Genomic DNA, 27144 nt, shown 5'->3' on the forward strand with positions numbered 1-27144 from the left:
TGCACCAAAGGACGAGGCCACCGTCCTCTTTCATGACTCCGAGTACACACTCTTTAGTGTTTCGGACAGCAGAGTACAACCTCCATTATTCAAGACTCCAAAGCCGCAAGCCGCGCAATTTCAAGCAGTCCGGATCAACGCTTCGGGCAGATTTCGGGTCAATTTCATTCAAAATTCAAGCATTCTAGTCCTAGATCGGCGTCCTAAGTCGAGTCTGCATATGCATTATCAAAAGTTGAATATACTTTGACTTGCGGTTTTTTTAACAAAAAAAAAACCTCAGTCAAAGTGGGGGCTTATAGTGGGTATATACACCCGAAAAAATGGGCAATTTTTTTTCATTTTTTTTGCAAAATCATCATGCATGCATATAGCTACAAAATTTCAAGGCACACACAACGCATACAATTTCAAGCATTCAAACATACAAAAGCCAATCTTCAAAAAACTTCAAACCAATTGAAGTTCAAAGCCAATTTAACCATACAAAATTCAAGTGTCAAATCATACAAATACAATACAATCCAGCCTATACAAAATCAACCCAGGCAAGCTGGAACTCGCTACCATGCAGGGTCAGTCTGAATCATCACCAGCAGTGACATCAATCACGGGTGCCTTGTCCCTGTTACGCCTCCTAAGGCGCTCCAGCTCCCGATCCAAATCCGTCCCAGGGGTACTAGGATCCTCCTCCGAGATACGAAGTTTGCCAGTGGAAGGATGAACTCCCTGCTGAGAAGAGGAATACTGATAAGGCGGCGGCATCGGCATATACGGGTACGACCTAAACATCTGAGTCTGACGCATCCTCTCCATCTCCGCATAGCAAGCCTATGGACCTGCACCCCAAGGCTGAGGACCACTTCCTCCGAAGTATTAACCAGGGGAAGAAACAAAGGGCCGCGAACTGCCAACACCTCCAAATGAATGTCTGGTGGGATCAACAGGTACAAAAGGGAAAGCTTCCCGCTCAGTATCGGAATGCCTCTGATGAGCACCAGCACCGGACCCCTGTCCCATCTACAAACTCGGTCCCTCCAGTCCCAAGGACGTCTCCGCCTGAGGCTCTCTGTCAACGGAATCTCTACGGTCTCGACGGCGCTCTTATACAAAATAAAATTTCAAGAATCAACTTCCCAGTTCGAATTTCCAGAATACAAGTTTCAAGATCAAGTAAGGTACCTCTCTGTTCCGGCCAGAAAGTTTCCGGGTCAGCTTGGCACACTGCATCTTCCAAGAATCATGCAAGAGCATCCAGCGACGCACTCTCGCCCGAGGCGCCTGCATACAAAGTTCATTATCAATTTCCTCATACAAAGTTACAAACAGTTTCAAAAATGCAGCAGTACTTACAGGGGCATAATGCTCAAGTACGACATCATATGATTTCCGGTGCGGAGGAGAAGCCCAAGGAATGGTCTCCACCACCTCTTCCCCGTCCGAGTTCTCGTAGCGGAGGATCCTATCAACATGAGGAATATCCTCAGGATCAACCTCCTCCTCCTACATACAATCATACAATAATACAATTATGCAATCAATACAAGAATACAAGAATACAAGAATACAAGAATACAAGATACAAGGTTCAAAAGCTCACCGGCAGTACGAAGCGTACTGGTGGGGCCAGCCTTCTCAGGAAGTGATCATAGCTACCCTTTCTGTGTACAAACTCCCTCCAAGAGCGGCAAACATTCCGACTCTAATTTCATCACTTCAACCGCACCATTTTCATAATAATATCATCAAAAATCAGTACCAAAATCAATGAAAATTAAGAAATCAATGTAATTTCATAAAAAAAGGTTTTAAAAAATAGATAAAATTTTGAGAGAGAAAAACTCGGAAGGATCCATTGGTAATTATTGATCAAAGAAACAATGAAGTTTCTCAGAAAATAGGTAGTTTTGAATCATCATTGCAATTTCTCTAACAGAAAATGCAATAAAATGAAAGAGAAAGATGAAGCAAGAAGATAGCTATGAAACTCACTGTTGTGAAATGGGGTTTATATAGGATTACAGTGGATGTGATTAGGGTTTGAGAGTAAAAAGGTAGAGGGCATATTAGTCTTTTTGATTGGGGACACCAAAAGTGGGATTACGTTATTGCCCCTCCCCTCTTCCCTTATGTAATAGAGATAACAGTAATTTTCATCGATGTTCTATAGCATATTAAAGACAACCATACCTTGAGCGCTGTTACCCTAAATTTGGAAAATCATATCAACTTCAATGTTCTTTTTACCGTTCTATACTCTCCACCTTTCCACTGGCTTATCCCTTAATTACTTATTTCATCGTATTATTTAAATACTAATTACCTGTTGGTTTAGTGGCGGTTGGAGCTGAACTTGGTAAGGATGACCGCGTGTTCGACCTCATACAACAACAATTGGGAGGAAACTGGAACCTATTCACCTATAACTCACCCCGAATCCGAATTAGACCTAAGAATGAAACGGGTGGTAACACCAAAAATAAAAATCGTATTAATTAAATTTGAGTAACCACAACTCACAGAGGTAAATTATTACTTCATCCGTTCCGCAATAGATGCATCGTTTCTCTTTTGGACATTATTCATTAACTAACTTTGACAATTATTCTTTCACATTATGTAAAAACAAACATAATAGTCAAATGAGATCTTGTTAAATTCGTATCAATGTGAGGATTCCAAATATCAATTTTTTATAATTTTTACTTAAACGTAATTAGTGATATTAATGATCAAAGAAGCATGTTGGGATACGTGAAAATAGAAATGATTTTTTTTTGGTGTAGGAGAGGGCCAAGCCCAGAAAGAAAACGAAAAGCTTACAAAACTAGAAAAGGAAAAACAAAAATAAAACAAAAAAGAACGAAACAAACTAAGGTACAACACCAAAACAGAAGCATAGAACCAGAGAGCTGAGCCCAGTAGCTACGCCAGGGAGTTGCTTCCACTTGCTTCACCTCAAAACTGGACTATCCACCGGCACCATTCGTGGCCAAGTCCTCCCCCCAAAATCTTCCAATAAAATGGTTCGAAGGTCCTTCGGGTCTGCCCGTATAAGCTCGAACTTCCTGTCCAGATGAAATCCATAGTTGGCTAACCAATCCGCCGCCTGGTTCGCCTCTCTATAGCAATGACCAATCGTCACCTTCGATCCATCTCTCTTAATGAGTGCCTTGCACCTCCTAATAATATTAATGTATGGGGAGTTGAGAGGCGTGCTCTCAACGAGTAATTGACCACACCCTCCGAGTCAACCGAAACCTGCACCAAATGATGTCCACCTTGCCAAGCTATACCCAACCCTCTTTTAACCGCTAGTAGTTCAGCTTTCGTGAACGAGAAAATGCCACAGTTTATGGCAAACACTTCATAAACCTCACCACGATGCCCTCGAATTAAACCACCACCACCCGCCTAACCGGGGTTCCCTTTAGACGCCCCATCAGTGTTAAGGCGCACCCACCCTTCCCTCGAAAAGGGCCACCAGATCAACTCCTCTGTCCTCCTCCTCTGATTACCACAAAACATCTGCTCCTCCCTCTCCATGACTCAAGCTGTATCTGAAGGAAATAATGCCCTTGGTCCAAGTATGCATTCTATGTTAAGTCTAATAAATGCGGTTCAGTATTAATTAACAAGTTAATAATTCAGTGAGATCAAGTGAGCTGAATGCCTAGCTAGAGGCCGCTTCAGTTCAAGTGGAATTAATGATATTAATCCACAGCTTACTCTTGACTGAACCCGTAGGGTCACACAAATAGTACGTAAACGGATCAAGTATTTAATGGCATTAAATACTCCATCTATGAATATTCGGAACCGACGGATCTTGGTTTCAGTGGGAGCTAAGATCGTCACAGGCAAGAAATGAATACTCCGGAAACGATGATATTGCCGGAAACGGAAATATGGATCGTATCGGAAATATGAATATTATCCAAGTCGTAGATGTTGCCGGAAACGGAAACATGGTACGTATCGGAAAATATTGTTGGAAATGGAAATATTACCAGAATCGGAAATATTGCCGGAAACGGAAATATTGTCAGAATCGGAAATATTGCCGGAATCGGAAAATAATTCCGAAAACGGAAATATTAAATATTTGTTCGAAACGGAAATTAATTCCGGAATCGGAAATATTAAATATTGTTCGTATCGGAAATAGATTCCGGAAATGGAAATTTAATCGGAAGCGTATCGTACGAATTAGCATCGGACGAGGCCTGCCGGACGAAGGCCCAGCACGAAGCCAGGCCATCGCCCAGCAAGCACGCACGCCACAGCCCAGCGCGCACAAGGCCGCACATGCGTGGGCCGCGCTGCGTGGGCTGCTGCTCGCATGCGTGGGCAGCCCTTGTGGCTGCCGTGTGTGTGTGAGTTTGAGCTCATGCGAGATTCCTGAATCTGCAAGAGTCAGTGTATGATTAAATGTCTATTCCTATTGGATAAATTGATTAAGTAGAATTCATGTAGAATTCTAATTCCAATTAATTCGCATCCTACTAGGATTACGATTCCTTTTCCATAACTCTATAAATAAAGGCCTAGGGGTCATAATTTATACATAAGTTTCAAAGTATTCAAAAGTGAGGTTTTTGAGAGAAAATTCAAACACCCATCTTGCCCCAAAAGTGCCGAATTTTCTGAGTACCTTAAAGGCGATTCTAGTTGGTCAATCTTAAGGCGGATCCGGACGTGCTGTGGACTTTCTACGGAGGGACGACACTTGGAGTCCTAAAAGACTTGTTCTTGTTCGGTTCGGGCGCAGCTAGGGAAGGCACGCAACAAAGAGTATGCATCTAATTATGCTATATGATTATGTGTAAATAATATGTTTCCTGGGTTAATGGTTGTTTCCGCATGATCTATGTAAATGTCATATGTATCATAACCTAACAGTGGTATCACGAGCCCCTTATTATTTTCATAATCTAAATTGCATGAACATGGTTAAATATTACAAATTTGCAAGAATTAAAAGGGGTGATTAATTTTCGTAATTGTTAATTAATTGCAAATTGCGTTTATTTAAATATATGTACGCAGTTTTTCGGCAGTTTCTTCATTACTCATCCGAATTGAGTGATTTTTGTGTCAATTCCGTATGTAAAAGGCATTCTAAAATTTTGACAAAAAAAGTATTTTTCTGCCGAACCCAGAATTCTCAAATTCGAAGCCTAACTATGACTTTTCGAAGGTTTTAGTTTTTCGGATGCAAAATTTCGTAAATTTAAGATGTTAAATTAAATATTTGCGATTCCTGTTGATAAATCTTGAATTTTTGATTGACCTACTGCATATGTTTAACAAGTTTGAATGCCTAGTCTTGTTAATTATGCAATCTAATTTGTAATTATGATTAATTTGTTGAAAATTAGAATAATTTAGAATTAATTTGATTTTCATAATTAATTGTAATTTAATTAGAAACCTATGATTAAAAACCACCATAAAAATTGTAAATTTACGATAAATTTTAAATTTTTATGACCTAGACTTGAATCCATATCAATCGGAAATCAATTGGATAATAAATTTTCGATTTTTCGCCCTAAAATTATGAAATTAATAATATTTATTAATTTGTCATTAATTTTAAATATAAATTTTAAATTTTTATGCGATTCGTTCAAATAACTTGCACGCACGAAGCAATGGACGCTTCGTGTTACCCTTAAGGGGTGTTGTATAATGCGGGCATGCGACGACGAGCAAGGGAGCTCGTCGCCCGTGCGGCACGAATGCAATGAGCAAGGGCGTAGTGCACGAGCACAAGGCAGCAGCCCTGCCTTGTGTCGTGTGCCACGAGCAATGAACGGATGGGCATGGGCGAGGGGCGAGCCAAGGCAGTCGCGTGTGGGCAGCAAGCGAGCTGCGCCACAGCGCGCGCTGCCTCGCACAACAGCGCGCAGCCTCGTGCGCAGCGAGCGCAAGCTCGCGTGCCACGAGCGCTGCGCACAGCATCACTCGCGCGCACAGCGCGCGACGTCGCCCGCCCAGCGAGCGATGTCTCGCGCGCACCAGCGAGCGATCTCGCGCGCCAGCGAGCGATGGCTCGCGCGCACCAGCGAGCGATCTCGCGCGCCAGCGAGCGATGGCTCGCGCGCACCAGCGAGCGATCTCGCGCGCCAGCGAGCGATGCAGCGCCCCAGCGAGCAATGGCTCGCGCGCACCAGCGAGCGATCTCGCGCACCAGCGAGCGCGGTAACGCGCGCGCGCTGCGAGCGATAGCTCGCGTGCGGTGGGCGCTGTGCGGAGGCTTGCGTATGGGACAGCAGCAGCTATGCAACGAGCGCATGGGCTGCGCGCACATGGCCAGCAATGGCTGTGTGCGTACAGCCCATGGGCGTGCAACGCGTAGGGTGTTTGCGTTTCGATTAGATCGTTTTGAATGTTTAATTTGAAAATTTCAGTTCACGTAATTTTAATTAATTTTAAAATTAATAATTTGAATTAATTTCTTGGATTTTAATTTTGAATATTATAATTATAATAAATGGAATTTATTCTAATTATTTTACTAAAATTAAAATCATGAATTAATTTAAATGCGACTGAAATTAAATTAAATTTTGGATTCAATTATAAATTTATATGAGCTTTAAATTTTAATTAAATTTGTATGTTTCCGGTTAGACTAGAAATACAATTTTATGTTTAAAATTAGTAAAGCATATGAATTTATTGGTTTGAGTGGGAGCACTTTTTAGTCATAAACTCTTGATTAGGTCTACAAATCCTTAAGGTTAAAACAACTCGATTAGAATTAATAAGGACTGAATAATTGGTAGATTATTGGTGCCCTTGATTAATTGCTGCAAATGTTTACGTGATGCATAATGTGTTTAACTAACCAGCTATGTGGGCCATTCATGATAATGAATGGGTGAATGGTATATATTGTATATGTACTGTTTTGCAGGTTATGAAGTGACTAGTATGGCCCAAATAGGATAGAAAATATGGTCTGCGTACCATTAATTTGAATGTAATTGGTCTAAAGTACCAAAGTTGTTTTTCAATTCAAATATGGTCTGCGTACCATCAAATAGTTGTAATTAGTTATAACTTATCCTATTTGAAGAAAATGGTGCCTCCCACGGAGATTTTCAAGACGGACTTTGAAGTCAAAGCTTCAAGATGAAGTCGGGCCATACTAGATCACAAATATCTTATGCATGTTTTAAGTTATTTATTGCTTTAAATATGTCTTAAAATGCATGAGATCAAAAGCTTGATTATGTTGCATGATTAAGGATTTTAGTTCACTTAAAATCTAACCAACATAGTAAGAGCCTTAAGTTCCAAACTTAAAAATTGAGTTATAAGGTGCCATGCCAAAATATACACTTGCTTGGATATCCTTTACATCAATCTAGTAATAGTTTTCGCTCAGCGAGGTGTTACTTATTGGTCCTAAAGGGGCAAGGTACACAAATAATTGTGAGTACATGTTAGTTTTGGTGAAACTCAACGATATAAGTAAGGAGTCCTTTTATGTCGTGGCAAAATCGATAGGTTTACCTAATAAGTTCTTAGACGTACCTATCAACCAAGAATAGTTTCTAGACTATTAGCAAAAGGCTTTTGCTTACCTAAGATGTTCTAGGATTAAGTCGACAAACTGTGCTTAGTTCTTCAATGATTTTAGGATCTTGGAATCATTTTATTCACACCTGCCGGAACAATAAAATCGAATAAAATGCTAATAACTTGTTTGAATTGCATGGTTGCTTTAATTTCAAGTTATTATTCATGATAAATGTTTAGACTTTGCATGCTTCAATGTATGTTTTAATTATTGTTTATAATTAAATATCTTGCACTGCAATAAATCCTTTTAGAAAGGTAACAGTAAATTTCCTCGATTGGTAGTGAATCCAAGAACGATTCACGGAAAAGAGAGAAAGTGAGCAATTTAAAATGTACGTTTCTTATATAGACTTTTATGGTTGTTTTCGAATATCAAAATCGAATGGCAAACCAATTGGTGCTTGTGAATTCAAAATACAATGTAGTTTTGAGATCATAAAGCATTGAGTTTAAACGCTCAGCCTTACCAATGGTTAACAACCTAATATCTTTGTCCATTTATTTCTCAAATGAGTCTAGTCCCTAGACATTCGAATAGATCGATACTTAGAGAACTTTAGAAGCTTCTGGTAAGATCATCTAGTTGAAACAAAATATTCAACATAAATTAAAATGGTAAAGAACCTTGTTGGTGACATTGGACATGTCTAACAAAGTATAAAAGTCAACACTAAAGAATTCAATTCTTAAGACTATAAGAAAGGGTACAAGAAATAGGAAAACGAGGAACAAATGAAAGGAATTTACGATTCCGTTTCTACCTATAAATTTATGTTTAAAGAGAAGTGACCTAGCAATCAAACTTCCTTGGTATCATATACCGCTTGAGGTTCTTACTTCGGTAATAACTCAAATAATGGAAGCTAGGATACACTAATGACCTACAAGTGGGAAATGAAGCATGGCAATGCTACATTAGTTGTGGGGTCATCTAGTTTGTTTTAAGTCCTTTCAAAGGCTGGAACTTAATGGCTATTTTGTTCCATAATCAGCATACCTAAATTTCTGCTTCAAACACAGAAAGACTCACATTCAGAAGAACAAAAACAATGCTTGTTTGTTTGTTTATTTGAATGAAATGGTCAATTACTGGTTGAGTCAATATGCTTGATTAAAACAAACAACTCTTTAAAAGAACTTTACTAGGTTCAAATCAAACCCTTGATTTGAGTTCCATTAAATCTTTGGCATTGTTGCTTAGACCATATCAACAAGTTAACATTCATAAGCTCTATTTTGATGGACTTTTGAAAGTTGGTTGATTTCTAGATCAACTTAAGACAAGCTAGTCTTACTTGTTGAAAGTAACAAAGAATATGAACTATTGTTAGAACGCCTAGACGATAGAGTTCAAAGCTAAAGAAAGGTTTTATGACTTTATTATTTCACATGGATTTGAGTGAATATAGGTTTATTTACTCAAAAGTGATATAAGTTGAATCTGTTTGGCTAGTTCAAAGATTCAGAAGTATAAAATCCACTCGGCAAGAAATCATAAAGATCTAGGTTAGATCATGTTGATGATTACTTGAGACCAAATATGATCATCAATGATTGTGTGTTGTAATTTCACAATCTAGCTCCATAAGATATGGCATATCTACGTTGGAATGATCGAAGTCAATTAGTACTTGATTCGATCAATGATGAATCATAAAGACTTTTCCTATAATTTCTAAAACAAAATGCTCAACTACCACCAAACTAAACCAAATTCGTCAAAGCTATTGAAAAGTAATTTCAGGATATCTTTTCAATTATATATATCTAAAGAGTTGCTAAACTCAGTGGGAGCTTAGTGTTTGTTATTCAACAAACTAAGGCCCAAGTCTAGATATATGTTTCATTGTGATTTATTCAAATGAGACACAAGGGTATTGTTTCTACCACGAATTTTTGAGAACATAATGTTTGTTTGCTCGAAATAATGTCCTTTTGGAGATTCGTTTCCAAAATGACAAGTGGGAGAAAATAGACCTCGAAAGTTTTCGAGGCGAACAACAAACATAAACGGACATTCCGGAGGCTTTTCGAAGTGCTTCAGAAAATCCGAACTTATTCTGTAAGGACTTTACAAGTGGCTTTAAAGAATAGACATCTCTTAGAAGACTTTACAAGTGCTTCAAGGAGAACAGAATATTCAAAGGACTTTAAGTGGCTATTGATATTCTAATGTTTGATGTTCTATACCCAAGTAGGCATAGAATTCAAGTCACTGAAACTATGAGATTCTTATATTAAATAGTAAAGAAACATAGAGATCAGGTCAATGAAACTATGAGATTCTTCTATTAAAATAGTGAAGAAACCTACAACTTGCAGTCAAACTATTATCATGTAGATTAATGAGTTTGTGACTTGTAAGAAAGCTATGACGAAACCCAGATTCCCTAAAATGGTTAGAGGCCATATATAGACTCAAATGTTTTAAATGGTTAGAGGCCATAAAACATACTCAATGTTTTGATGACAAAATTGAAATTTTGTTGATTTGCAAGAATAGTTTCACACCTATTGGTTGCAAGTTTGTTTTAAGGATAAAAACCATCAAACATGGAATTGTGTTCACACACAAAGCTAGATTAGTTGCTAAAGGTTACAAGCAAATTCATGGCATGGATTGTGTTGAAACCTCATGCAAAATCGTAATGCTTAAGTCTATAATTCAAGCAATGATTGCATATTGGTACATATGGCAATTGGATGACAAAACGTATTCCTCAATCAAATGTTGGAATAAACTATGTACATGGTATGTCATAGGATTTGTGGATCCAAATAAATGCTTGAAAAGGAAAGCTAGCTTATGAAATCTAAATCCAGATTTAAGCAAGCAATTGGGAATTAGAACTGTATTTTAGTGAAGCTAATAAGTATTTTAGTTTCATAAAATATACATGATTCTTATAGATACATAAGAAGTTTAGTGGGAGTACTTAAAACTTAATTGGTCCTATGTGTATTACACACATATCTCTCTATTGTGAAATAACATTCAAATGCTAATGACTTAGATTTGAAATTATTCATCAATGATGGACCATGGCGAAACTTAGTACATACTGGGTATTAAGATCTATTTACAAAGATCTTATGATATTGTTTTGGATTAAGTAATGGCATTTACTAAATCAAACACGAAAGTCTCCATTGGAGATGTTCGACCCATGTGAATAAATCTAAGTAAAGGATGTTTTAACTATGTATAAGCATTTACTAAGTTAAACATCAAAGAGTCTAAATGAGATTCTTAACCTATATTATATGTCAAAGAATTTAGCTGAATTTAGTATCTACTGAAACTAGATAAGCTAAAGTTACATGAATAGAATTCAATTGGGAATTATTCTGCAAAAGAATTTATCATGTATGATATAATATGAGGATCGCCAAAAACGTATCGTATGACTTTAAGGCATGACGAACATATACCAATCTCTATTGATCTAAGTGAAGATCAACTAGATTGAGACCAAGAATACTTATGGTACTTGAAAAGGTACATAGGAATAGTTCTTGATTCAAGGAAATAAAGATACGCTAAATATTGATGCTACACGCATAAACACTGGCAAAGGATCAAGCAAGACCCTTTGGAGTTAACCATTGATAAGGACGAGCTATAGAGCATCGTGTTTTGAAATGGCAACATGGATTGGAGACCATGAGTTGTTGCGTGGGAAATTAAAATATTAATTTCTATGTTCTAAGATACAGCTGGAAAGTCTTCCACATATCTGTGAACTGCTTGGATAAGTAAATCCAAACAAAGCATCACTAGCAACCTATACAGTTGAAGTAAAAATGATTATTGCCTAAGAAACAATAAAACAGGGTTGTTTAAAGTTCTTCACTGAACTTGGGTAGATCACCTATCTGCTGGCTTGATGGTTCTTCATTGAAAAATGCGTAGAACCACTCTTGAAGCAAGAAAAACGTCTGCTAACTTGATGGTTCTTCATTGCAAAATGAGTAATACCACCATCGAAGTAAGAAAGACTAGATCACATAATAAACAAACTCGAAAAGATCTTATCATCATATCTCGAAGAACATTCGATGAAAAGGATATTAAGATTGGCAAAGCATGATAACTAAACCTATGCAACAAGTGAGAAGCAACACTCACGTTGTAGCACTGGAAATCAAGCATAGCTTTGAATTCCATGAATTGTTTTAGAAGATGGGTTTGAGGCCCATGGTTATAAAACATTGGGGTTGAACATTTATCATATATGAAATGTATTTTCATATTCCATTTAATCTTGGTTTAGTATTAAATGATGAGTCCCTTCAACTTGACGATATATTCAAGATAGACTGTCAGGACCAGTCCTGTGACTAAGAAATGTCTATCAAGTGAACTTGAATGTCAAAGGTTGAAAATGGTCCCTAGTCGGAGTTTTCTATAAAATTGGACGCATAGAAAACGTTAGACGATTAGAATGCAAGATGACTAGTAGTTCTGTTTCTTGAACTATGTGGACATGGCAATGTCATAATCATTTGCATAGATACTTACTTTGGGAAGACTAGTATCGGACAAGACCTATGAAACTTTACTGTAAGAGATGAAAATCTGTCATAAGTAAATTTCATTAAATTATTAGACACTAAATCCTCAATACCTGAGTGATTTGAGATTACTTGTTTGAGAACTGGTTGCTTTGACGTTGACCAACCGTCGCACCGTAAAAGGAGGCTATAAAGGCAACGCTCAGGTAATCACCTATCAAACGAAGTCTAATCTCAAGATCGCAAGATTGGGATTGTCCTCCCATAAATCGGGATGAGATGCTTAAAAGTTGTACAAGGCCACTCGGAGAGCTAGAAACTGTGAAATGCATGGCCGTGCTCGGATGAATCATAGGCTATGATTATCTGTTTATTTGATCAGTTGAACTCTGAAACCGAGGAACACCTCTGGACATAATAAGGATGACAACTCTTACCTTATGTTCAAGAGCAAGCATCGAGCGACAAAGGAATTAGGAAATGCACACTTGTCCCTAAGGACAAGTGGGAGACTGAAGGAAATAATGCCCTTGGTCCAAGTATGCATTCTATGTTAAGTCTAATAAATGCGGTTCAGTATTAATTAACAAGTTAATAATTCAGTGAGATCAAGTGAGCTGAATGCCTAGCTAGAGGCCGCTTCAGTTCAAGTGGAATTAATGATATTAATCCACAGCTTACTCTTGACTGAACCCGTAGGGTCACACAAATAGTACGTAAACGGATCAAGTATTTAATGGCATTAAATACTCCATCTATGAATATTCGGAACCGACGGATCTTGGTTTCAGTGGGAGCTAAGATCGTCACAGGCAAGAAATGAATACTCCGGAAACGATGATATTGCCGGAAACGGAAATATGGATCGTATCGGAAATATGAATATTATCCAAGTCGTAGATGTTGCCGGAAACGGAAACATGGTACGTATCGGAAAATATTGTTGGAAATGGAAATATTACCAGAATCGGAAATATTGCCGGAAACGGAAATATTGTCAGAATCGGAAATATTGCCGGAATCGGAAAATAATTCCGAAAACGGAAATATTAAATATTTGTTCGAAACGGAAATTAATTCCGGAATCGGAAATATTAAATATTGTTCGTATCGGAAATAGATTCCGGAAATGGAAATTTAATCGGAAGCGTATCGTACGAATTAGCATCGGACGAGGCCTGCCGGACGAAGGCCCAGCACGAAGCCAGGCCATCGCCCAGCAAGCACGCACGCCACAGCCCAGCGCGCACAAGGCCGCACATGCGTGGGCCGCGCTGCGTGGGCTGCTGCTCGCATGCGTGGGCAGCCCTTGTGGCTGCCGTGTGTGTGTGAGTTTGAGCTCATGCGAGATTCCTGAATCTGCAAGAGTCAGTGTATGATTAAATGTCTATTCCTATTGGATAAATTGATTAAGTAGAATTCATGTAGAATTCTAATTCCAATTAATTCGCATCCTACTAGGATTACGATTCCTTTTCCATAACTCTATAAATAAAGGCCTAGGGGTCATAATTTATACATAAGTTTCAAAGTATTCAAAAGTGAGGTTTTTGAGAGAAAATTCAAACACCCATCTTGCCCCAAAAGTGCCGAATTTTCTGAGTACCTTAAAGGCGATTCTAGTTGGTCAATCTTAAGGCGGATCCGGACGTGCTGTGGACTTTCTACGGAGGGACGACACTTGGAGTCCTAAAAGACTTGTTCTTGTTCGGTTCGGGCGCAGCTAGGGAAGGCACGCAACAAAGAGTATGCATCTAATTATGCTATATGATTATGTGTAAATAATATGTTTCCTGGGTTAATGGTTGTTTCCGCATGATCTATGTAAATGTCATATGTATCATAACCTAACAGTATCCCCTACGCGGGCAAAAATAAAGGCACCTTGGTCTATTGGGATGTTCGGGTTCTCATTGAAAACCCTCTCGTTCCTCCATTTCCACAGCCACCAACAAGGTGTAGCGAAAACTTGTGGCCAATGTTCTGATTGGACACTAGGCTCCTTGCTGACGTTACTCAAGACCCACGCTTCTAATGGCTCACTAGACCTCAGACCTACATAAGGCATACCAACCTTGCGCCAGACAAGCGTAGCAGCAGGAAAATGTTGCACGATATGCTCCACACTCTCTTCTACATATCCGCATACCTTACACCTTGGATCCTCAGTCATTCTTCTCACAAAACGGAAGGCATTTGATGCCAATCTTCGCAGAGTCACCAGCCACATGAAAAAAAAAATCCTCTGTGGTGCACTAATGTTCCAAATATCGCGCCATCCATTCGTGGAGGGGATGGTAGGAACTCCCTCTTTTCTAATCAACTGCAAAGCCGGTTTAATTGTAAATTTGCCCGATGTAAACCCATTCTAGTATATTTCATCGATCCCATCCTCATCGTCCACCAACTCGTGAGCCGCTATCTCTTTAAGCTTACTATGTGGCAGATAGCCGGCGAACAATTTGATTTTCCACCCCTTGTTGGGGTCCCACATCTCATCTACTGTGCCATCTTGAATATCCAACGGTGGTTTCGAGCAAGCCAGTTTAAGGAGTGGCTCGTCCGTTGCCCACCGGTGATGCCAGAAGAAGGTACGACGCCCATTACCCACAGCCATGTTCACCCCCTTTTGGACTACATTAATATTCTCTACTATGCCTTTCCAAGCTTTCGATGCATCCGCCTTCGCCTGGAACATATCCCCATCACACCTATTGTCACAATATTGTCACGAACAACTCGGGACCACATGGTTTCTGGTTCGGCAAGCACACGCCACCCCAATTTAGCAAGAAAAGCCGCATTCGTCTGCCTTATGGACCTAATACCCAAACCACCTTCCATTTTCGGCCTCGTTACCCTTTCCCACGCAACCAGGTGCATACGTTTCTTCTCCTCCGTGTCTCCCAACAAGAAACCTCTCACCTTTTTATCGATTTCATCGCATATCGCCCGTGGCAACTTCGTTGTCTGCATTGTGTAGTAGGGAATTGAAACAAGGGAGCTTTGAGCCAAGGTGGCTCTTCCCGCAATATACATCATTTTAGTTTTCCAACCAGAGAGTTTCTTGTTGATTTTATCCACTAAATACTGATAATCACTTCTTGACGCTCTACCATTAATAGTTGGGACACCCAAGTACATTCCCAAGTCTTCCGTGGCCTCCATCGAGAGACTAGAGCATATTTCGTCTCTCGTGTTGAGATTGGTATTAGGCAAAAAATAGGCCCTGGATTTTTCATAGCTCAACTTACTTCGTGATGCCGAGCAAAAGAGGTCCAAACATTTCTTCATCACCTCTTCTTGTGCTACTGTCGCCTCACCAAAGAGTATCAGGTCGTCCGCGAAGGCCAAGTTCGAAATCTTCGGACCATTCTTGCTTTCCCTAACCGTTTTCCATCCTCCAAATTGCACTTCCTATCGATCAAATGTATCAGTCGATCCATACATATGACATAGAGATAGGGGGATAGTGGATCTCCCTGTCTAATTCTACGGCTAGGGCTAAATTTTTCCATGGGTTCACCGTTCCATAAGATTTGTAAACGGGCTGAGTTAATACACTTCATGACTAAGTCGACCATCTTACTAGGAAAACGTAACTCCAACAAAGATTCTCGAATAAGGGACCACCTTAGTCGATCGTACGCCTTCTCGAAATCTATCTTCACGGCTATAAATCCGGTCTTCCCTTGCTTTCTCCTCATAGTGTGGAGTATTTCTTGCACGATAATAACATTGTCTGTGATCTGCCTTTTGGGGACAAAACTACACTGTGTGGGGGAGATAAGCGTAGGTAGCAACGGTTTCAGCCGATTGACGATTACCTTGGTTACGATCTTATACACAATGTTGCACAGCCCAATAGCGCGAAACTGGTTTGCTTCCGAAGGCGTGTCACACTTTGGGATGAGAACAAGGCAAGAATTATTGAGGCCTTCCGGAAAGCACACCCCCTCGATTACTTCCTGTACCGTTCTAACCAAACTTGGACTAACCAAGTCCGAATATTTCTGGTAGAAAGGCTGAAACCCATCAGGTCCCGGGGATTTGAAGGCTTCCATACTCATAAGGGCAGCACGAACTTCGCAAGGAGAAAAGGGTCGGTTGATCAACTCAAAATCCTCATCTTCAATTCGAGGAAATTAATCCTCCAGTAGATACACGTTGCCTTCAGTACTCGTATTTTCTTCTTGGAACAAATTCTGCCAGTAGTCCAAGAAAAAACTCTTAACTAGCAGTGGGTCTGTAACCCACTCCCCATTGTTATTCTGTAATGTCTCGATCCGGTTCACCCTCCATCAGATTACTGTCGAGATGTGAAAGAACTTAGTATTACGGTCTCCATCTTTGAGGGCATCTAATCTTGATTTCTGAAACCACAGTACTTCTTCCTGATTTAGTACCTTCTCCATCTCCAAGATTAATTTACTTTCTAACTCTATTAAGTGCGTCGGCCCACCTCTCGAGAGTCTTTCTGTATGCCTTCAAGCCTTGCCCACAACTCTGATTTTTTTCGGAAGATATTATGAAAAATATTCCTATTCCATGCTTCCATGTTCTTGGAAAATATCTTCATAAACAGGATAAGAGGTTCCTCATTCCGCCAACTGTTGTGAACGAACTCACTGAATTGATCATGGTGGATCCATGCTTCCTGAAAGCGGAATGGTTTACACGCTACGAGGATCGGTGCAAAAAACCATTTGGGCTAATAAGGATAGGGCAGTGATCCGAAATGACCTTGGGAAGGATGCGAACTGCCCCCTCTTCAAACTGAAGCCTCCAATCCTCATCAACTAGGCCTCTGTCGAGCCGAGCTGATTTGAAGTTTTCCGCTGTCCCTCTTGACCATGTATACGTCGTCCCGGAGCAACCAAGATCAATAAGCCCATTCCTCTCAATCCACTCGACGAACAACCTGCATCGTCGAACCTTTTCATTGCCTCCAATACCCACACGTTCATCCATTGACACTGTATCGTTAAAATCTCCTGCCATCAACCAAGGGCCAACATATTGGTCCTTGATGCTTTCTAGTTCACGCTAAAGTTCGCTCTTATCTGTATTATCAGGGCTTGCATAAATGGCTGAAAACAGCCATGGATCCTCCCCAACCTTTTTTATTTCTACTGTTAGGTGTTGGGTACTGTGGCCATAGTGAGTTACTACAACTTGTTCCCTCCTCCAGAACAACCATATCCCCCCAAGAAAGCCTTGCGCTTCCACCCTCCTTTGCCCCGAGAACCCAATCCTATCACAAATCCGTTGCGCTTGCTCACCGCTCAAGTGAGTTTCTACTAGGGCCATGACCGTAGGGTTATTAATCCTCACAAGTTCGCGAATAACGGCTACCTTATTGCCTTCACCTTGGACATTCCACACCATAATTCCGCCAGTAGATCCTATTTGGACGATAGGTTGTACTTGTCGATGGACTGCCTGTTGGGATACAACTCTTTTCTCGACTGAATTCTCCATACCTCCAATGCAAGCAAATTTGGAAGTAGGGGAAATTTTTAATTCAACTTTCTTAAATCAAGTCGGGTGTGACATATTTATTTTATTCTGGGCCAGAGGTTGCCTTCTTTCACCCCCACTAAACTTGGAAAGACTCCTAGTTGGTGTAGATTTCCCATCAAGATCTTTCCCTTGCTAAACTCCACTGCCTTCCATCATACTGATATCTTCCATTTCCAGATTTGGGTCTCCTAAGTCAATGATACTTTGATTCGCCAGCACACCCTCTCTCATATCCGGTTCTATTTCTAAATTCGAATCACTTTCCTTCCTTATCTCTTCATCCTCTCCTAAATTAGCGACGCTCTTCATGGAATTCACACCCATGGATCCTTGCTCTATAACCCTAGCCACGGTGGCATTACGTTCTAAAACTTCCTCATCCTCAATTTCCTCCTCCTCCCGCCCTAGCACCCCGAACCTAGACCTATCCTGAACCTCATTAGGCCCATGACGCTAGGTCGTAGCTTCAACCGTCTTCGTCTGTGAAACACTCTGCTTGTTCTTTGTCCTATCACTTGCTGATTGACCCTTCGATTGGTCACTTTTAGTTTTCGAACCATATTTCCTTATCGACTGCTGGACCACCATCCAAGCCCCGTACTTCTCTGTCTCACCTGGTTTAGTTGGGGCTTTCCATTGGGCTACTTTTCCACTTCCAACACCCATCTCTGAACCCACTACTTGGTGTTCTTGATCTTTCCCCTCCGTTCGGAAAATTCGGCACCCATCCTCCTTGTGACCCAAGTGACCACACTTGAAGCAAATTTGGCGTAGACCCTCATATTGAATCCCCCATACTCTACCATTCAGACGAAACTTGGATAGTAGGGGTTTTGTAACATCGACCTCAAGGTTTTGTAACATCAACCTCAATGCAAAAGCGAACATATTTCCCCCGATCCATGGACTCCGTGTTCATGTCAATCTTAATCACTTTTCCTATTCTTGACCCAATTTTGGTCAAGAACTGTTTTTCGAAGTATTCCACCGACAAGTGTGGGACCCTTACCCATGCCGTAAGCGTCTTAATCGGATTCTCATCCGCCACGAAATTGAGGTTCCTCTTCCTGATTGTAAGGTAGCTCTCACGTACCTATCATCCATGGACCTTGCGTAAGCACAAAATCATAGTCGTCGAGGTTATTAAAACGAACCACATAGAATGCATGTCCAACATCCGTGAGTGCAATGTCCCCCTTTAAACTCCATTTGTTCCTCAGCCTTTTCATAAAGACCTCATAGCTAAGTCTCCGATCAAATAGTTTTATAATTAAGGCATTCCTCCACGGACTTCGAAGTTGTTGGGGAATACAATTAAACATAATAACATGTGCGGAAAAAATCCCCAAAGCTAGGAAGCATGTATAAAGCACAGATTAAGCATACTTACATTTGAAGCGTGTTTTCCACAATAATCTGTCAACGAACACGAACTTAGAATTCCACTTGTCGTTCCTCTACTTGGTTCACCGACACGTTCAGATCCGTCTTGATTATCGTAGCTTAGACAATCGATCAAGATAGTTTGCTTTTGGGAAGAACTCACTTTGGAGGCACAGAGAGAAATAGGGTTCTCTGAGTCTCTAGGGTTTGAGTATATGTTAATTGTTGTGTTGGAAAAAGGGTTAGAAGGTTATTAACATAACCTTACTAACCGATCAAGCCACAAGGGCAAGAACGGCCAGCAAGCCCGCGCAAGCGTACACGAGCACACATCGTGCTGGGCCGTGGGCCGCGCTGCTGCTACTGTGTCGTTGCCTTGGCCCGCACGCACACACACGCAGCTGCTCGACCATGGGCTAGCGCTGCTGTGTCATTGCCTTGCTTGCGTGCCGAGTTCCCATGGGCCTTGAGTGCTTCGTGCACTCGGCTCGTGGGCCACTCCTCGTAGTCGCGACTTAATATCGTTCCGGATATTATTTATCGTTTCGTATACGACGAATCACCGTCGTACGATACGATTTATTCGTTTCGCCTAGCTTACGAATATTCGCGATACGATATACGATTCCGATGCAAGGTCGTATCGTATAATACGTTTTCCAAAACTAATTCCCGAAAAGCTATTAAATGAATTTACGATTCATTTAATCCGGTGATCTGTTACGTGTCATTGGTGTGACCTTGTAGGTTCAGTCAAGAGTAAGCTGTGAGCTTAATATTCATTAGAACGCACTGATCGGAAGCATTGCTTTGTCACTTAGTGTTACTTGCTGAACATAAGGTAAGATCCAAGCCATCCTTATTAGGTCCAGAAGTGTTTCTCGGATTACAGAGCTCAACTGTTAAACTTTTGCAAAAGGTTAAGCCTTAACCATTCTGAGCACGGCCATGCATTTTACAGTATCTAACTCTCCGAGAGGCCTTGTTACACAACAACACCATGTCCTATCAAATATAGGAGGACAATACATTCTTGCAATCTATGAACACTCACTTTGATTCATAGTACGCTCAATAACTGCTTTTATAGCCTCCTTTTACGGTGCTATGTTTAGCTAGCATCAAAGAGAACTAATTCTCAAACGAGAAGACATAATCGCTCATGTTCTGAGGAACGGTTTCTAATCACCATTAATTAGAACTACCTATGACATGACTTTAATCTCTTAAAGTGTTCTCATGGTCAATCCGATACAAGATCCAATAAGTATCTATGCAAAAGATTCTGACGTCCAGTCACTTTAGTTCAAGAAACAGATTAAGTAATGTACTTGCAATATAATCTTCATTAGTCATTGGTCGTCCACCTTTCAATGACCTGGATTAGGGATCCTTTATGACTTCAATATTCAAATTCACTTATGGGTGTTTCTTTGTCGAAGAATCCATCTTGACATCCCATTTAAATGATTTGAATCACATGGACTTATCATTTAATACTAAACCAAAATTAAATGAATATGAAATAATAAATTTCATAAATATGAAATGGTTAAACCAATTGTTTTAAATATAGATATAACAGATGTTCTAAAACAATACTTAGAAAATCAAAGCCATTCTCCAACATGCCTTATTCCCATGGTTGCTACATGTGCGTTGTGTTTCACTTGTGGCAACGGCTTAGTCAATGGACACGCGACTCTCAATTTCTTTTCTTTCAACGATCTCAAGTATATGAAATTGCCGCAGTACGTGCTTGGACTTCTGGTGGCTTCTAGGCTCCTTTGCCTGGGCAATGGCTCCGCTATTGTCGTAATACAAAGCCACTGGTCCTTTAATGGAGGGGACAACCCCAAGTTCTTCGATGAACTTCCGAATCCAAACAGCTTCCTTTGCTGCTTCTGAGGCAGCAATGTACTCGACTTCAGTTGTAGAATCCGCAATAGTGCTTTTCTTAGCACTTTTCCAGCTTACTGCTCTGCCGTTGGGGCAGAACAAAAACCCAGACTGTGATCTGAAATAATCTCTATCGGTTTGAAATCTTGCGTCCGTATAGCCCTTAACAATCAACTCATCTGTACCACCATAAACCAGAAACTGATCCTTAGTCCTTTTCAGATACTTTAGGATGTTCTTGGCAGCAGTCCAATGTGCCTCACCTGGTTCTGACTGTGTAGACACCTAATTTGTGTCTCCCCTTTGGGATGATGAAGATACCATTACCCTTATTAGGTGATTGGAATAACTCCAGGCGGAAATACCAATTGCTAAGAATGCTTCCAAAATTCAAGATCCAAAATCCAACCCCCGAGTCCGTTGATGAGCGACATTTATGTCGCTCTTAGCTTAAGATTTTAGTTCATTTTATTAGCTTTTTATTATTATTTTCGCTTAGTTTTATCGTTTTTAGTTCGTTCGTTACATTTTTGCATTTATCGTTACAATATCTCGTCTTGCGTATATTCTAGCCGTTTTCGCTCTAATTATGTCTTTTATGGTCAATTTGATAGCGTGGGGTCATTTGGAGTGCTAACGTGCTAAATAATGCGACTTTTGTCTTAGACGATTATTTAAATAGCTTTACGATTTGCGAAATTGTCAAACGAATTAAATATGTGATTTTCCGATTCATTAATGCGTTTTCCGATTTTAATAATGTGCTATACGATTTTGTTCAATGTGCAGCGATGAAGTAAAGTAGCCACAGCAGGGCAAGGCACACAACCAAGCAATGCAGTTACACTTGTGCACTCATAGTAACACTCGTGCACACACAAAGCCAGAACAATGCAGCAAGTTCAGTAGCTGTACATTCAGCCTTGTTACAGCCAGTTCCAAGCCCACTACAGCAGCCTTGTGCTCTCCTTGAGAGCCTTGACAGCAGCCCTTACCTCGCAACAACTATGGCACAATAATGTACACAACCACAGCAAAGTAGTGCAGCAATACGCATCAGGACATTGCAGCAACAGCACGAGCAGAATGGCGCAGCAGTAGCGCGCAACAGAATAGCCTGCAGTCTGTGCGGGGGCACCAGCTATCAGTGCGAGCGCAGCAGCAGTTCTGTGTGAGCGCAGCAGCAGTTCCGTGCGACCACACGAATTATCAAACTCGATGCAGGAACTAAGCTATGATTCGTGCGATCGCACAGCTTCTTTCGTGGGAACACACGGCTGTGCGCAGCTGTTTAAATACGAGAAATCGCGAGGTAGTTTTACGTAGAATTAGTTTTAATTTTCATTTTTCAGATTTTAGAATTAGAATTCTAGAGAGTGAAATAGTTTAGGGCTTAGATTAGAGATTAGGATTAGGTTTCTTTGCTTCAAATTCTTCAATTCTTAGTGAATTCAATCATCATTTTCAGATTTCTTTTTCTCTTTGCTTTGAGTTTTGTTCTTCATTTTGTTTTTCAAAGTTTGATGCAATTTCTTCATTTCAAGGTATAATTCTAATTCCTCTTTTGATTTTGTTCTTCAATTATTTAATTGCTTTGTTAATTTCGTTCTTGCCTAAATTTTATGCTTGAATTCTAGAATTAGTTTGATATTTTGAATTTGCTTGATTTTTCCCCAAATTTTGTAGTTTGAATTTTCTGATTTTCTTTGTTTCAATTAGCTTCATTAATTCAATTAGTTTCATGATTAGGATTAATAATAGTTTAATGTTGATGTTAATCATGCTAATTCAGTAGTTTAGTGTAGAGGTTAGGGATGAAGCTTTGGGATTGAATTTGGAGAAGTTTTGGGGAAATTCATGATTGATGTTGTGATTAAATGCGATTCGGTTCTAGGACATCCATTCCTAGTTGAGTAGTAGTCGCGAATGCTATTTGATTAGAATCAATTGGAATGCATGGTTAGGTTTGGCAAGACATTGTGGGCCTAATTTGTGCAAGTGGATAGTAGTGCCTATTATATGCTAGTTAGTTTAATCTAGGATTAGGCGAGAGCTCTTCTGTGGGTTAGACGCTTAGCGTTCCCTATCCGAGAGGTGGCGGGTTCGTCATTAGTTTCTATTCCCCTATGCATCAAGTCTTTGCATATTCATGATTGTTTGGACCTTGTGCTTCCTTTGATTCGATTTCCATAGCCGATTCCCGAAATCTTTAGAGTTTCTATATTTGTTTGCATTTCTAGCTTTCATTAGATTCGAATTCAAAACTCAAATTTTATCCGAACTAGCTTGTGAACGCATAGCTTGAATAGTTAAACATATCCATTCCTATGGGACGATCCCTACGCTTGCCGCTATAGTCCATATAGCCGGTAGTTTAGGTGTTTTATACATTTTGTTTGGTGAGGTGTTATTCTATTCAACGACGGAAAAACACCCTATCAAAATGGCGCCGTTGCCGGGGAATGGCATCATTGTTTGATTCCTTATTCTAGTTCGCTAGTCTAGTTCATTTTTCATTTTCTTTTTCTTTGAAAACCGAAAAAAATGGCAAATTCTTTTGTTTCTCAAGATGACGAATCGATTTCGCTTGATGATCTTCTCTATTTCCATGATAAATTCTTAAGCTCTTTGAAAGATGAATCTACCTAACCATTGCGTGAGATGCTACATTTCATGAAGTATCTTGAAATTCAAGAAGAGCAAAGAATAGATTCTAGTTTGAATTTATTTGAGGATATGTCCCAACGAGTTGTAAAAGGCTTTTTGGGACTTTCTAACCTAATGCAAGAATCTATTAAGGAAGTTTCATGGAGAAGAGATGAGTTTGAGGCTACATTGCCGCCTATGATGCATGACATTGAGGAGTTGAGTATTGGAGAGTTTGTTCCTACTCGTTCCTCTTTGAGTGAGTGCATCGATGATGGTGATGAAAATCTATTTGCTCCATTTTGCCTTGAAGTGCTTAAGTCGATTCAAATTGAGGAAAAGAGTGAATGTGCCAACCAAAAAGATTTTAAAGTGAATGAAGGATCTTATGTTGAGATTTCTTGTGCTTTATGTGATGTGAGTGAAGTTGTTTGTGAATCTCTTGTTCCCACTCCCTTCCCCCATTCCCCATTCCGAAAGAGAAAACTCAACATTTATCCTTCATTTCCCATTTCTTTTCCCTTTTTGTCCAAACTCCCGCCGCTTGAGGATTCCTTTTCCTCCATTGATCCTAATGATTCTCCTTCACCAAAGGAGCATGAAGAAGGGAGTATTTCTTTTGTTTTTCCTTTTGATTTTTCCTATTTTTGGTTCCCTACCCCTTGTAGCCATAGAGTTGTATTTTAGTTTGTGCTTGCATCTGTTTTGACTCTTGCCTACTTGTTACTATTGGATATGTTTGCCATTACATATGACAAACTATTGCGATCGTTATCGGGGTATTTACTAGAGGTAAGAAGCGTCAAGCTAATGACGTAAAAAGAGCGCTTCTCGGGAGGCAACTCGTGGGTTTGGCCATTTGGCCCATGTATACTAATTTTTCTTGATTTTTGAAGTTTTTGTGGCTCAAGCTTTCTTAATGTGGAAATCTTTGCATCCATCTTTGCCATGTCCGGCTATTTCTATTGGTGAGTTCGTTCGTTATTACGGTTCTTTGCAGGACTTGCTCCTACGTCATCACCGGTAATATCCTTCTAACTCACATGCATTCTTTGGGTTGGGCATCTTTATTGCGGGGCATTGGTTGGATGGGTAGCTGTGCCCCTCCTAGTTTCGTTTTAGGCCTTGAGGACATGGCCTAATTCGAGCTTGGGGGGAGATTCTATTGTTGCTACTTTGATCTCCGTGTGATGGATTGCTTGATTTTGTGAATATTTTGGATTTTGTGCATATTTCTTGTTTAGTTTCTTTTATTTTCTTTTTCATTTCTTTCTTTCTTTTTCCTTTTCGATCTTTGTCAAGGCAAGCTTTTCTAGCTTTTTAGGCATTATTCGTGATTTGGGTAAATAAAATTGGAACTTGTAGACTATAATGCTTTTATTCCTAATTGGTAGATGTTTGCACGGTTTTCAATGTCTTGGGTGGAATCTAGGATTTGGTGTTAAGAAAGTTGGTTGGACTTTGGGTAGCATGCGTCTTGAACCCTTGGCTTGTGGTAAGATGGTGTCGATCTCTCTAGTGACTTGAAACCGGAGAGAGTGGTATTTGCTCCCATGTGAGGTTCATGTTCAAAGTAGCCCAAACACATATACATATATTGAATGGCATGGATCCTTATCATAGACTTTTTTATCTCCCGAGTTTGACTATTTCCTTCCCGAGACCGCGACCGAACTACTTTAGGGGACGATAGAGGCATTTCTTTCGGTGACTATTTTCCTTTTAGTTTAGGACTTTATGTTTCTATTTTTTCTCATATGTTTTTGTTTGCATTTACCCCCTTGCTAGCCATTTGAGCCTTGACCCTTCATTTCTTATGAGCACATTACAAGCCTAATAGCCTTTGTTTTGTTTTCACCCTAAGAAGTGATAGTGAAGCTTAGAGTTATGATGCTTGTTGGTTTTGGATTGATTATGCAATGTTGAGGAATGATTATTATTGGTGTGAATGGCAAAGTATAGGAATTATGTTATATATAGTAGATGAATAAGCAAAAGCAAAGCAAAAGCAAAAAGAGAAAGGAAAGTTGTGAAAAAGCCAAAAATAGAGAAAAACAAGGCAAGAGAAAAGTTTCATTTGAAACACAAAAAAAGAGAAAATCAAATCAAGAAAAGTGCAAAAAGAGTTGTAGTTTAGAATTGTTGTTGAATAAGCTTGGGGGTATCCCAAACAAGTGGTATAAGTTTGTTGTGGTTCGAATTGCTTGAGTTGAGTTCATTAATTGCGCTTCACTTTAGGTATGAGCACCAAATTACCAAATTTGTTCCACACCTTACCCATAGCCTACGTTACACCCTAAAAGTCCTCTTGACCCTTTAGAGTTGAGTCATTGTCGGTGGAGGGAGGATTTGGTCAAGTTTATGGAATGGGATTGTCATGCTAAGATGTCGGGTAGCCTAATCTTGTTTTTCCGGCGCCTTCGCGGTGTATCGAGACGCTATTCTCAAGGGTGGATAGGATCTAGAGATTTGACGTGGTATGCTCGGTTGAAGGGGGATTGGCTAGTGTTTGCCCTTGGTTCTCTTTGCTTGGCACTTGAATCTTTCACTCGATCTTGGACATTGGTTAGCGCGCATTCGTCTATTTAGTTAGTAATATTAGCATTCTCTTGTGCTCGTTCCATAATAAAGGCCCTTATCTTGAGTTTTGTAGTTTCGGTTTTCATTTTCTTTTCTTTTCTTTTCCTTTCTTTTCTTTGTTGGTTTGTTTTTCATTTTTAGTTCTTGCCTTGATTCAAATTTTTGGAAGAGTTATGGGTGTTTCTCTTTGGAAACCCTTGCGAGATCCCATTCGCCCTCATGAGCGATTGTGGGGTTCAAAGAGCTTGTTGCATGGCTTAAATGCAACCGTGATTCCTACGAAAGTGAGTTAGTGTGCATTCTTGTAGATCTTATTTTCGTAATTTTGATTTTTAATAAAAAAGCTCATTCTCCTCCCCGTTTCTCATTCTAGCTTTGCTTGTGGACAAGCAAAGGGTTAGCTTGGGGGAGTTTGATGAGCGACATTTATGTCGCTCTTAGCTTAGGATTTTAGATCATTTTATTAGGTTTTTATTATTATTTTCGCTTAGTTTTATCGTTTTTAGTTCGTTTGTTACATTTTTTCATTTATTGTTACAATCTCTCGTCTTGCGTATATTATAGCCGTTTTCGCTCTAATTATCTCTTTTATGCTCAATTTGATAGCGTGGGGTCATTTGGAGTGCTAACGTGCTAAATAATGCGACTTTTGGCTTAGAAGATGATTTAAATAGCTTTACGATTTGCGAAATTGTCAAACGAATTAAATATGTGATTTTCCGATTCAATAATGCGTTTTTCGATTTTAATAATGTGCTATACGATTTTGTTCAATGTGCAGCGACGAAGCAAAGCAGCCACAGCAGGGCAAGGCACACAGCCAAGCAATGCAGTTGCACATGTGCACTCACAGTACCACTCGTGCACACACAAAGCCACAACAATGCAGCAAGTTCAGTAGCTGTACATTCAGCCTTGTTGTAGCCAGTTCCAAGCCCACTGCAACAGCCTTGTGCTCTCCTTGAGAGCCTTGACAGCATCCCTTACCTTGCAAAAACTATG

The 27144-nt window shown here is 39.9% G+C and overlaps 1 protein-coding gene and 1 non-coding gene across 2 annotated transcripts; both read right to left on the reverse strand.

Annotated features, from left to right (window-relative positions):
- Positions 1–1834: 1834 nt before the first annotated feature.
- On the reverse strand, positions 1835–1932 carry LOC130464712 (small nucleolar RNA R41). The gene has a single exon (XR_008925067.1). It is a non-coding gene; the product is annotated as a small nucleolar RNA R41 (small nucleolar RNA).
- A 14324-nt stretch (positions 1933–16256) lies between these two features.
- Positions 16257–17082, reverse strand: LOC130463123 (uncharacterized). Its single transcript, XM_056832166.1, has 3 exons — positions 16855–17082; positions 16574–16768; positions 16257–16316 (listed from the first exon to the last, which is right to left on the reverse strand). The coding sequence occupies exons 1-3, from the start codon at positions 17080–17082 to the stop codon at positions 16257–16259; spliced, it is 483 nt and encodes a 160-aa protein (XP_056688144.1).
- Between the last annotated feature and the right edge of the window lie 10062 nt (positions 17083–27144).

This window comes from Spinacia oleracea, chromosome 6, assembly GCF_020520425.1.
Source record: "Spinacia oleracea cultivar Varoflay chromosome 6, BTI_SOV_V1, whole genome shotgun sequence".
Lineage (NCBI taxonomy): Eukaryota > Viridiplantae > Streptophyta > Magnoliopsida > Caryophyllales > Amaranthaceae > Spinacia > Spinacia oleracea.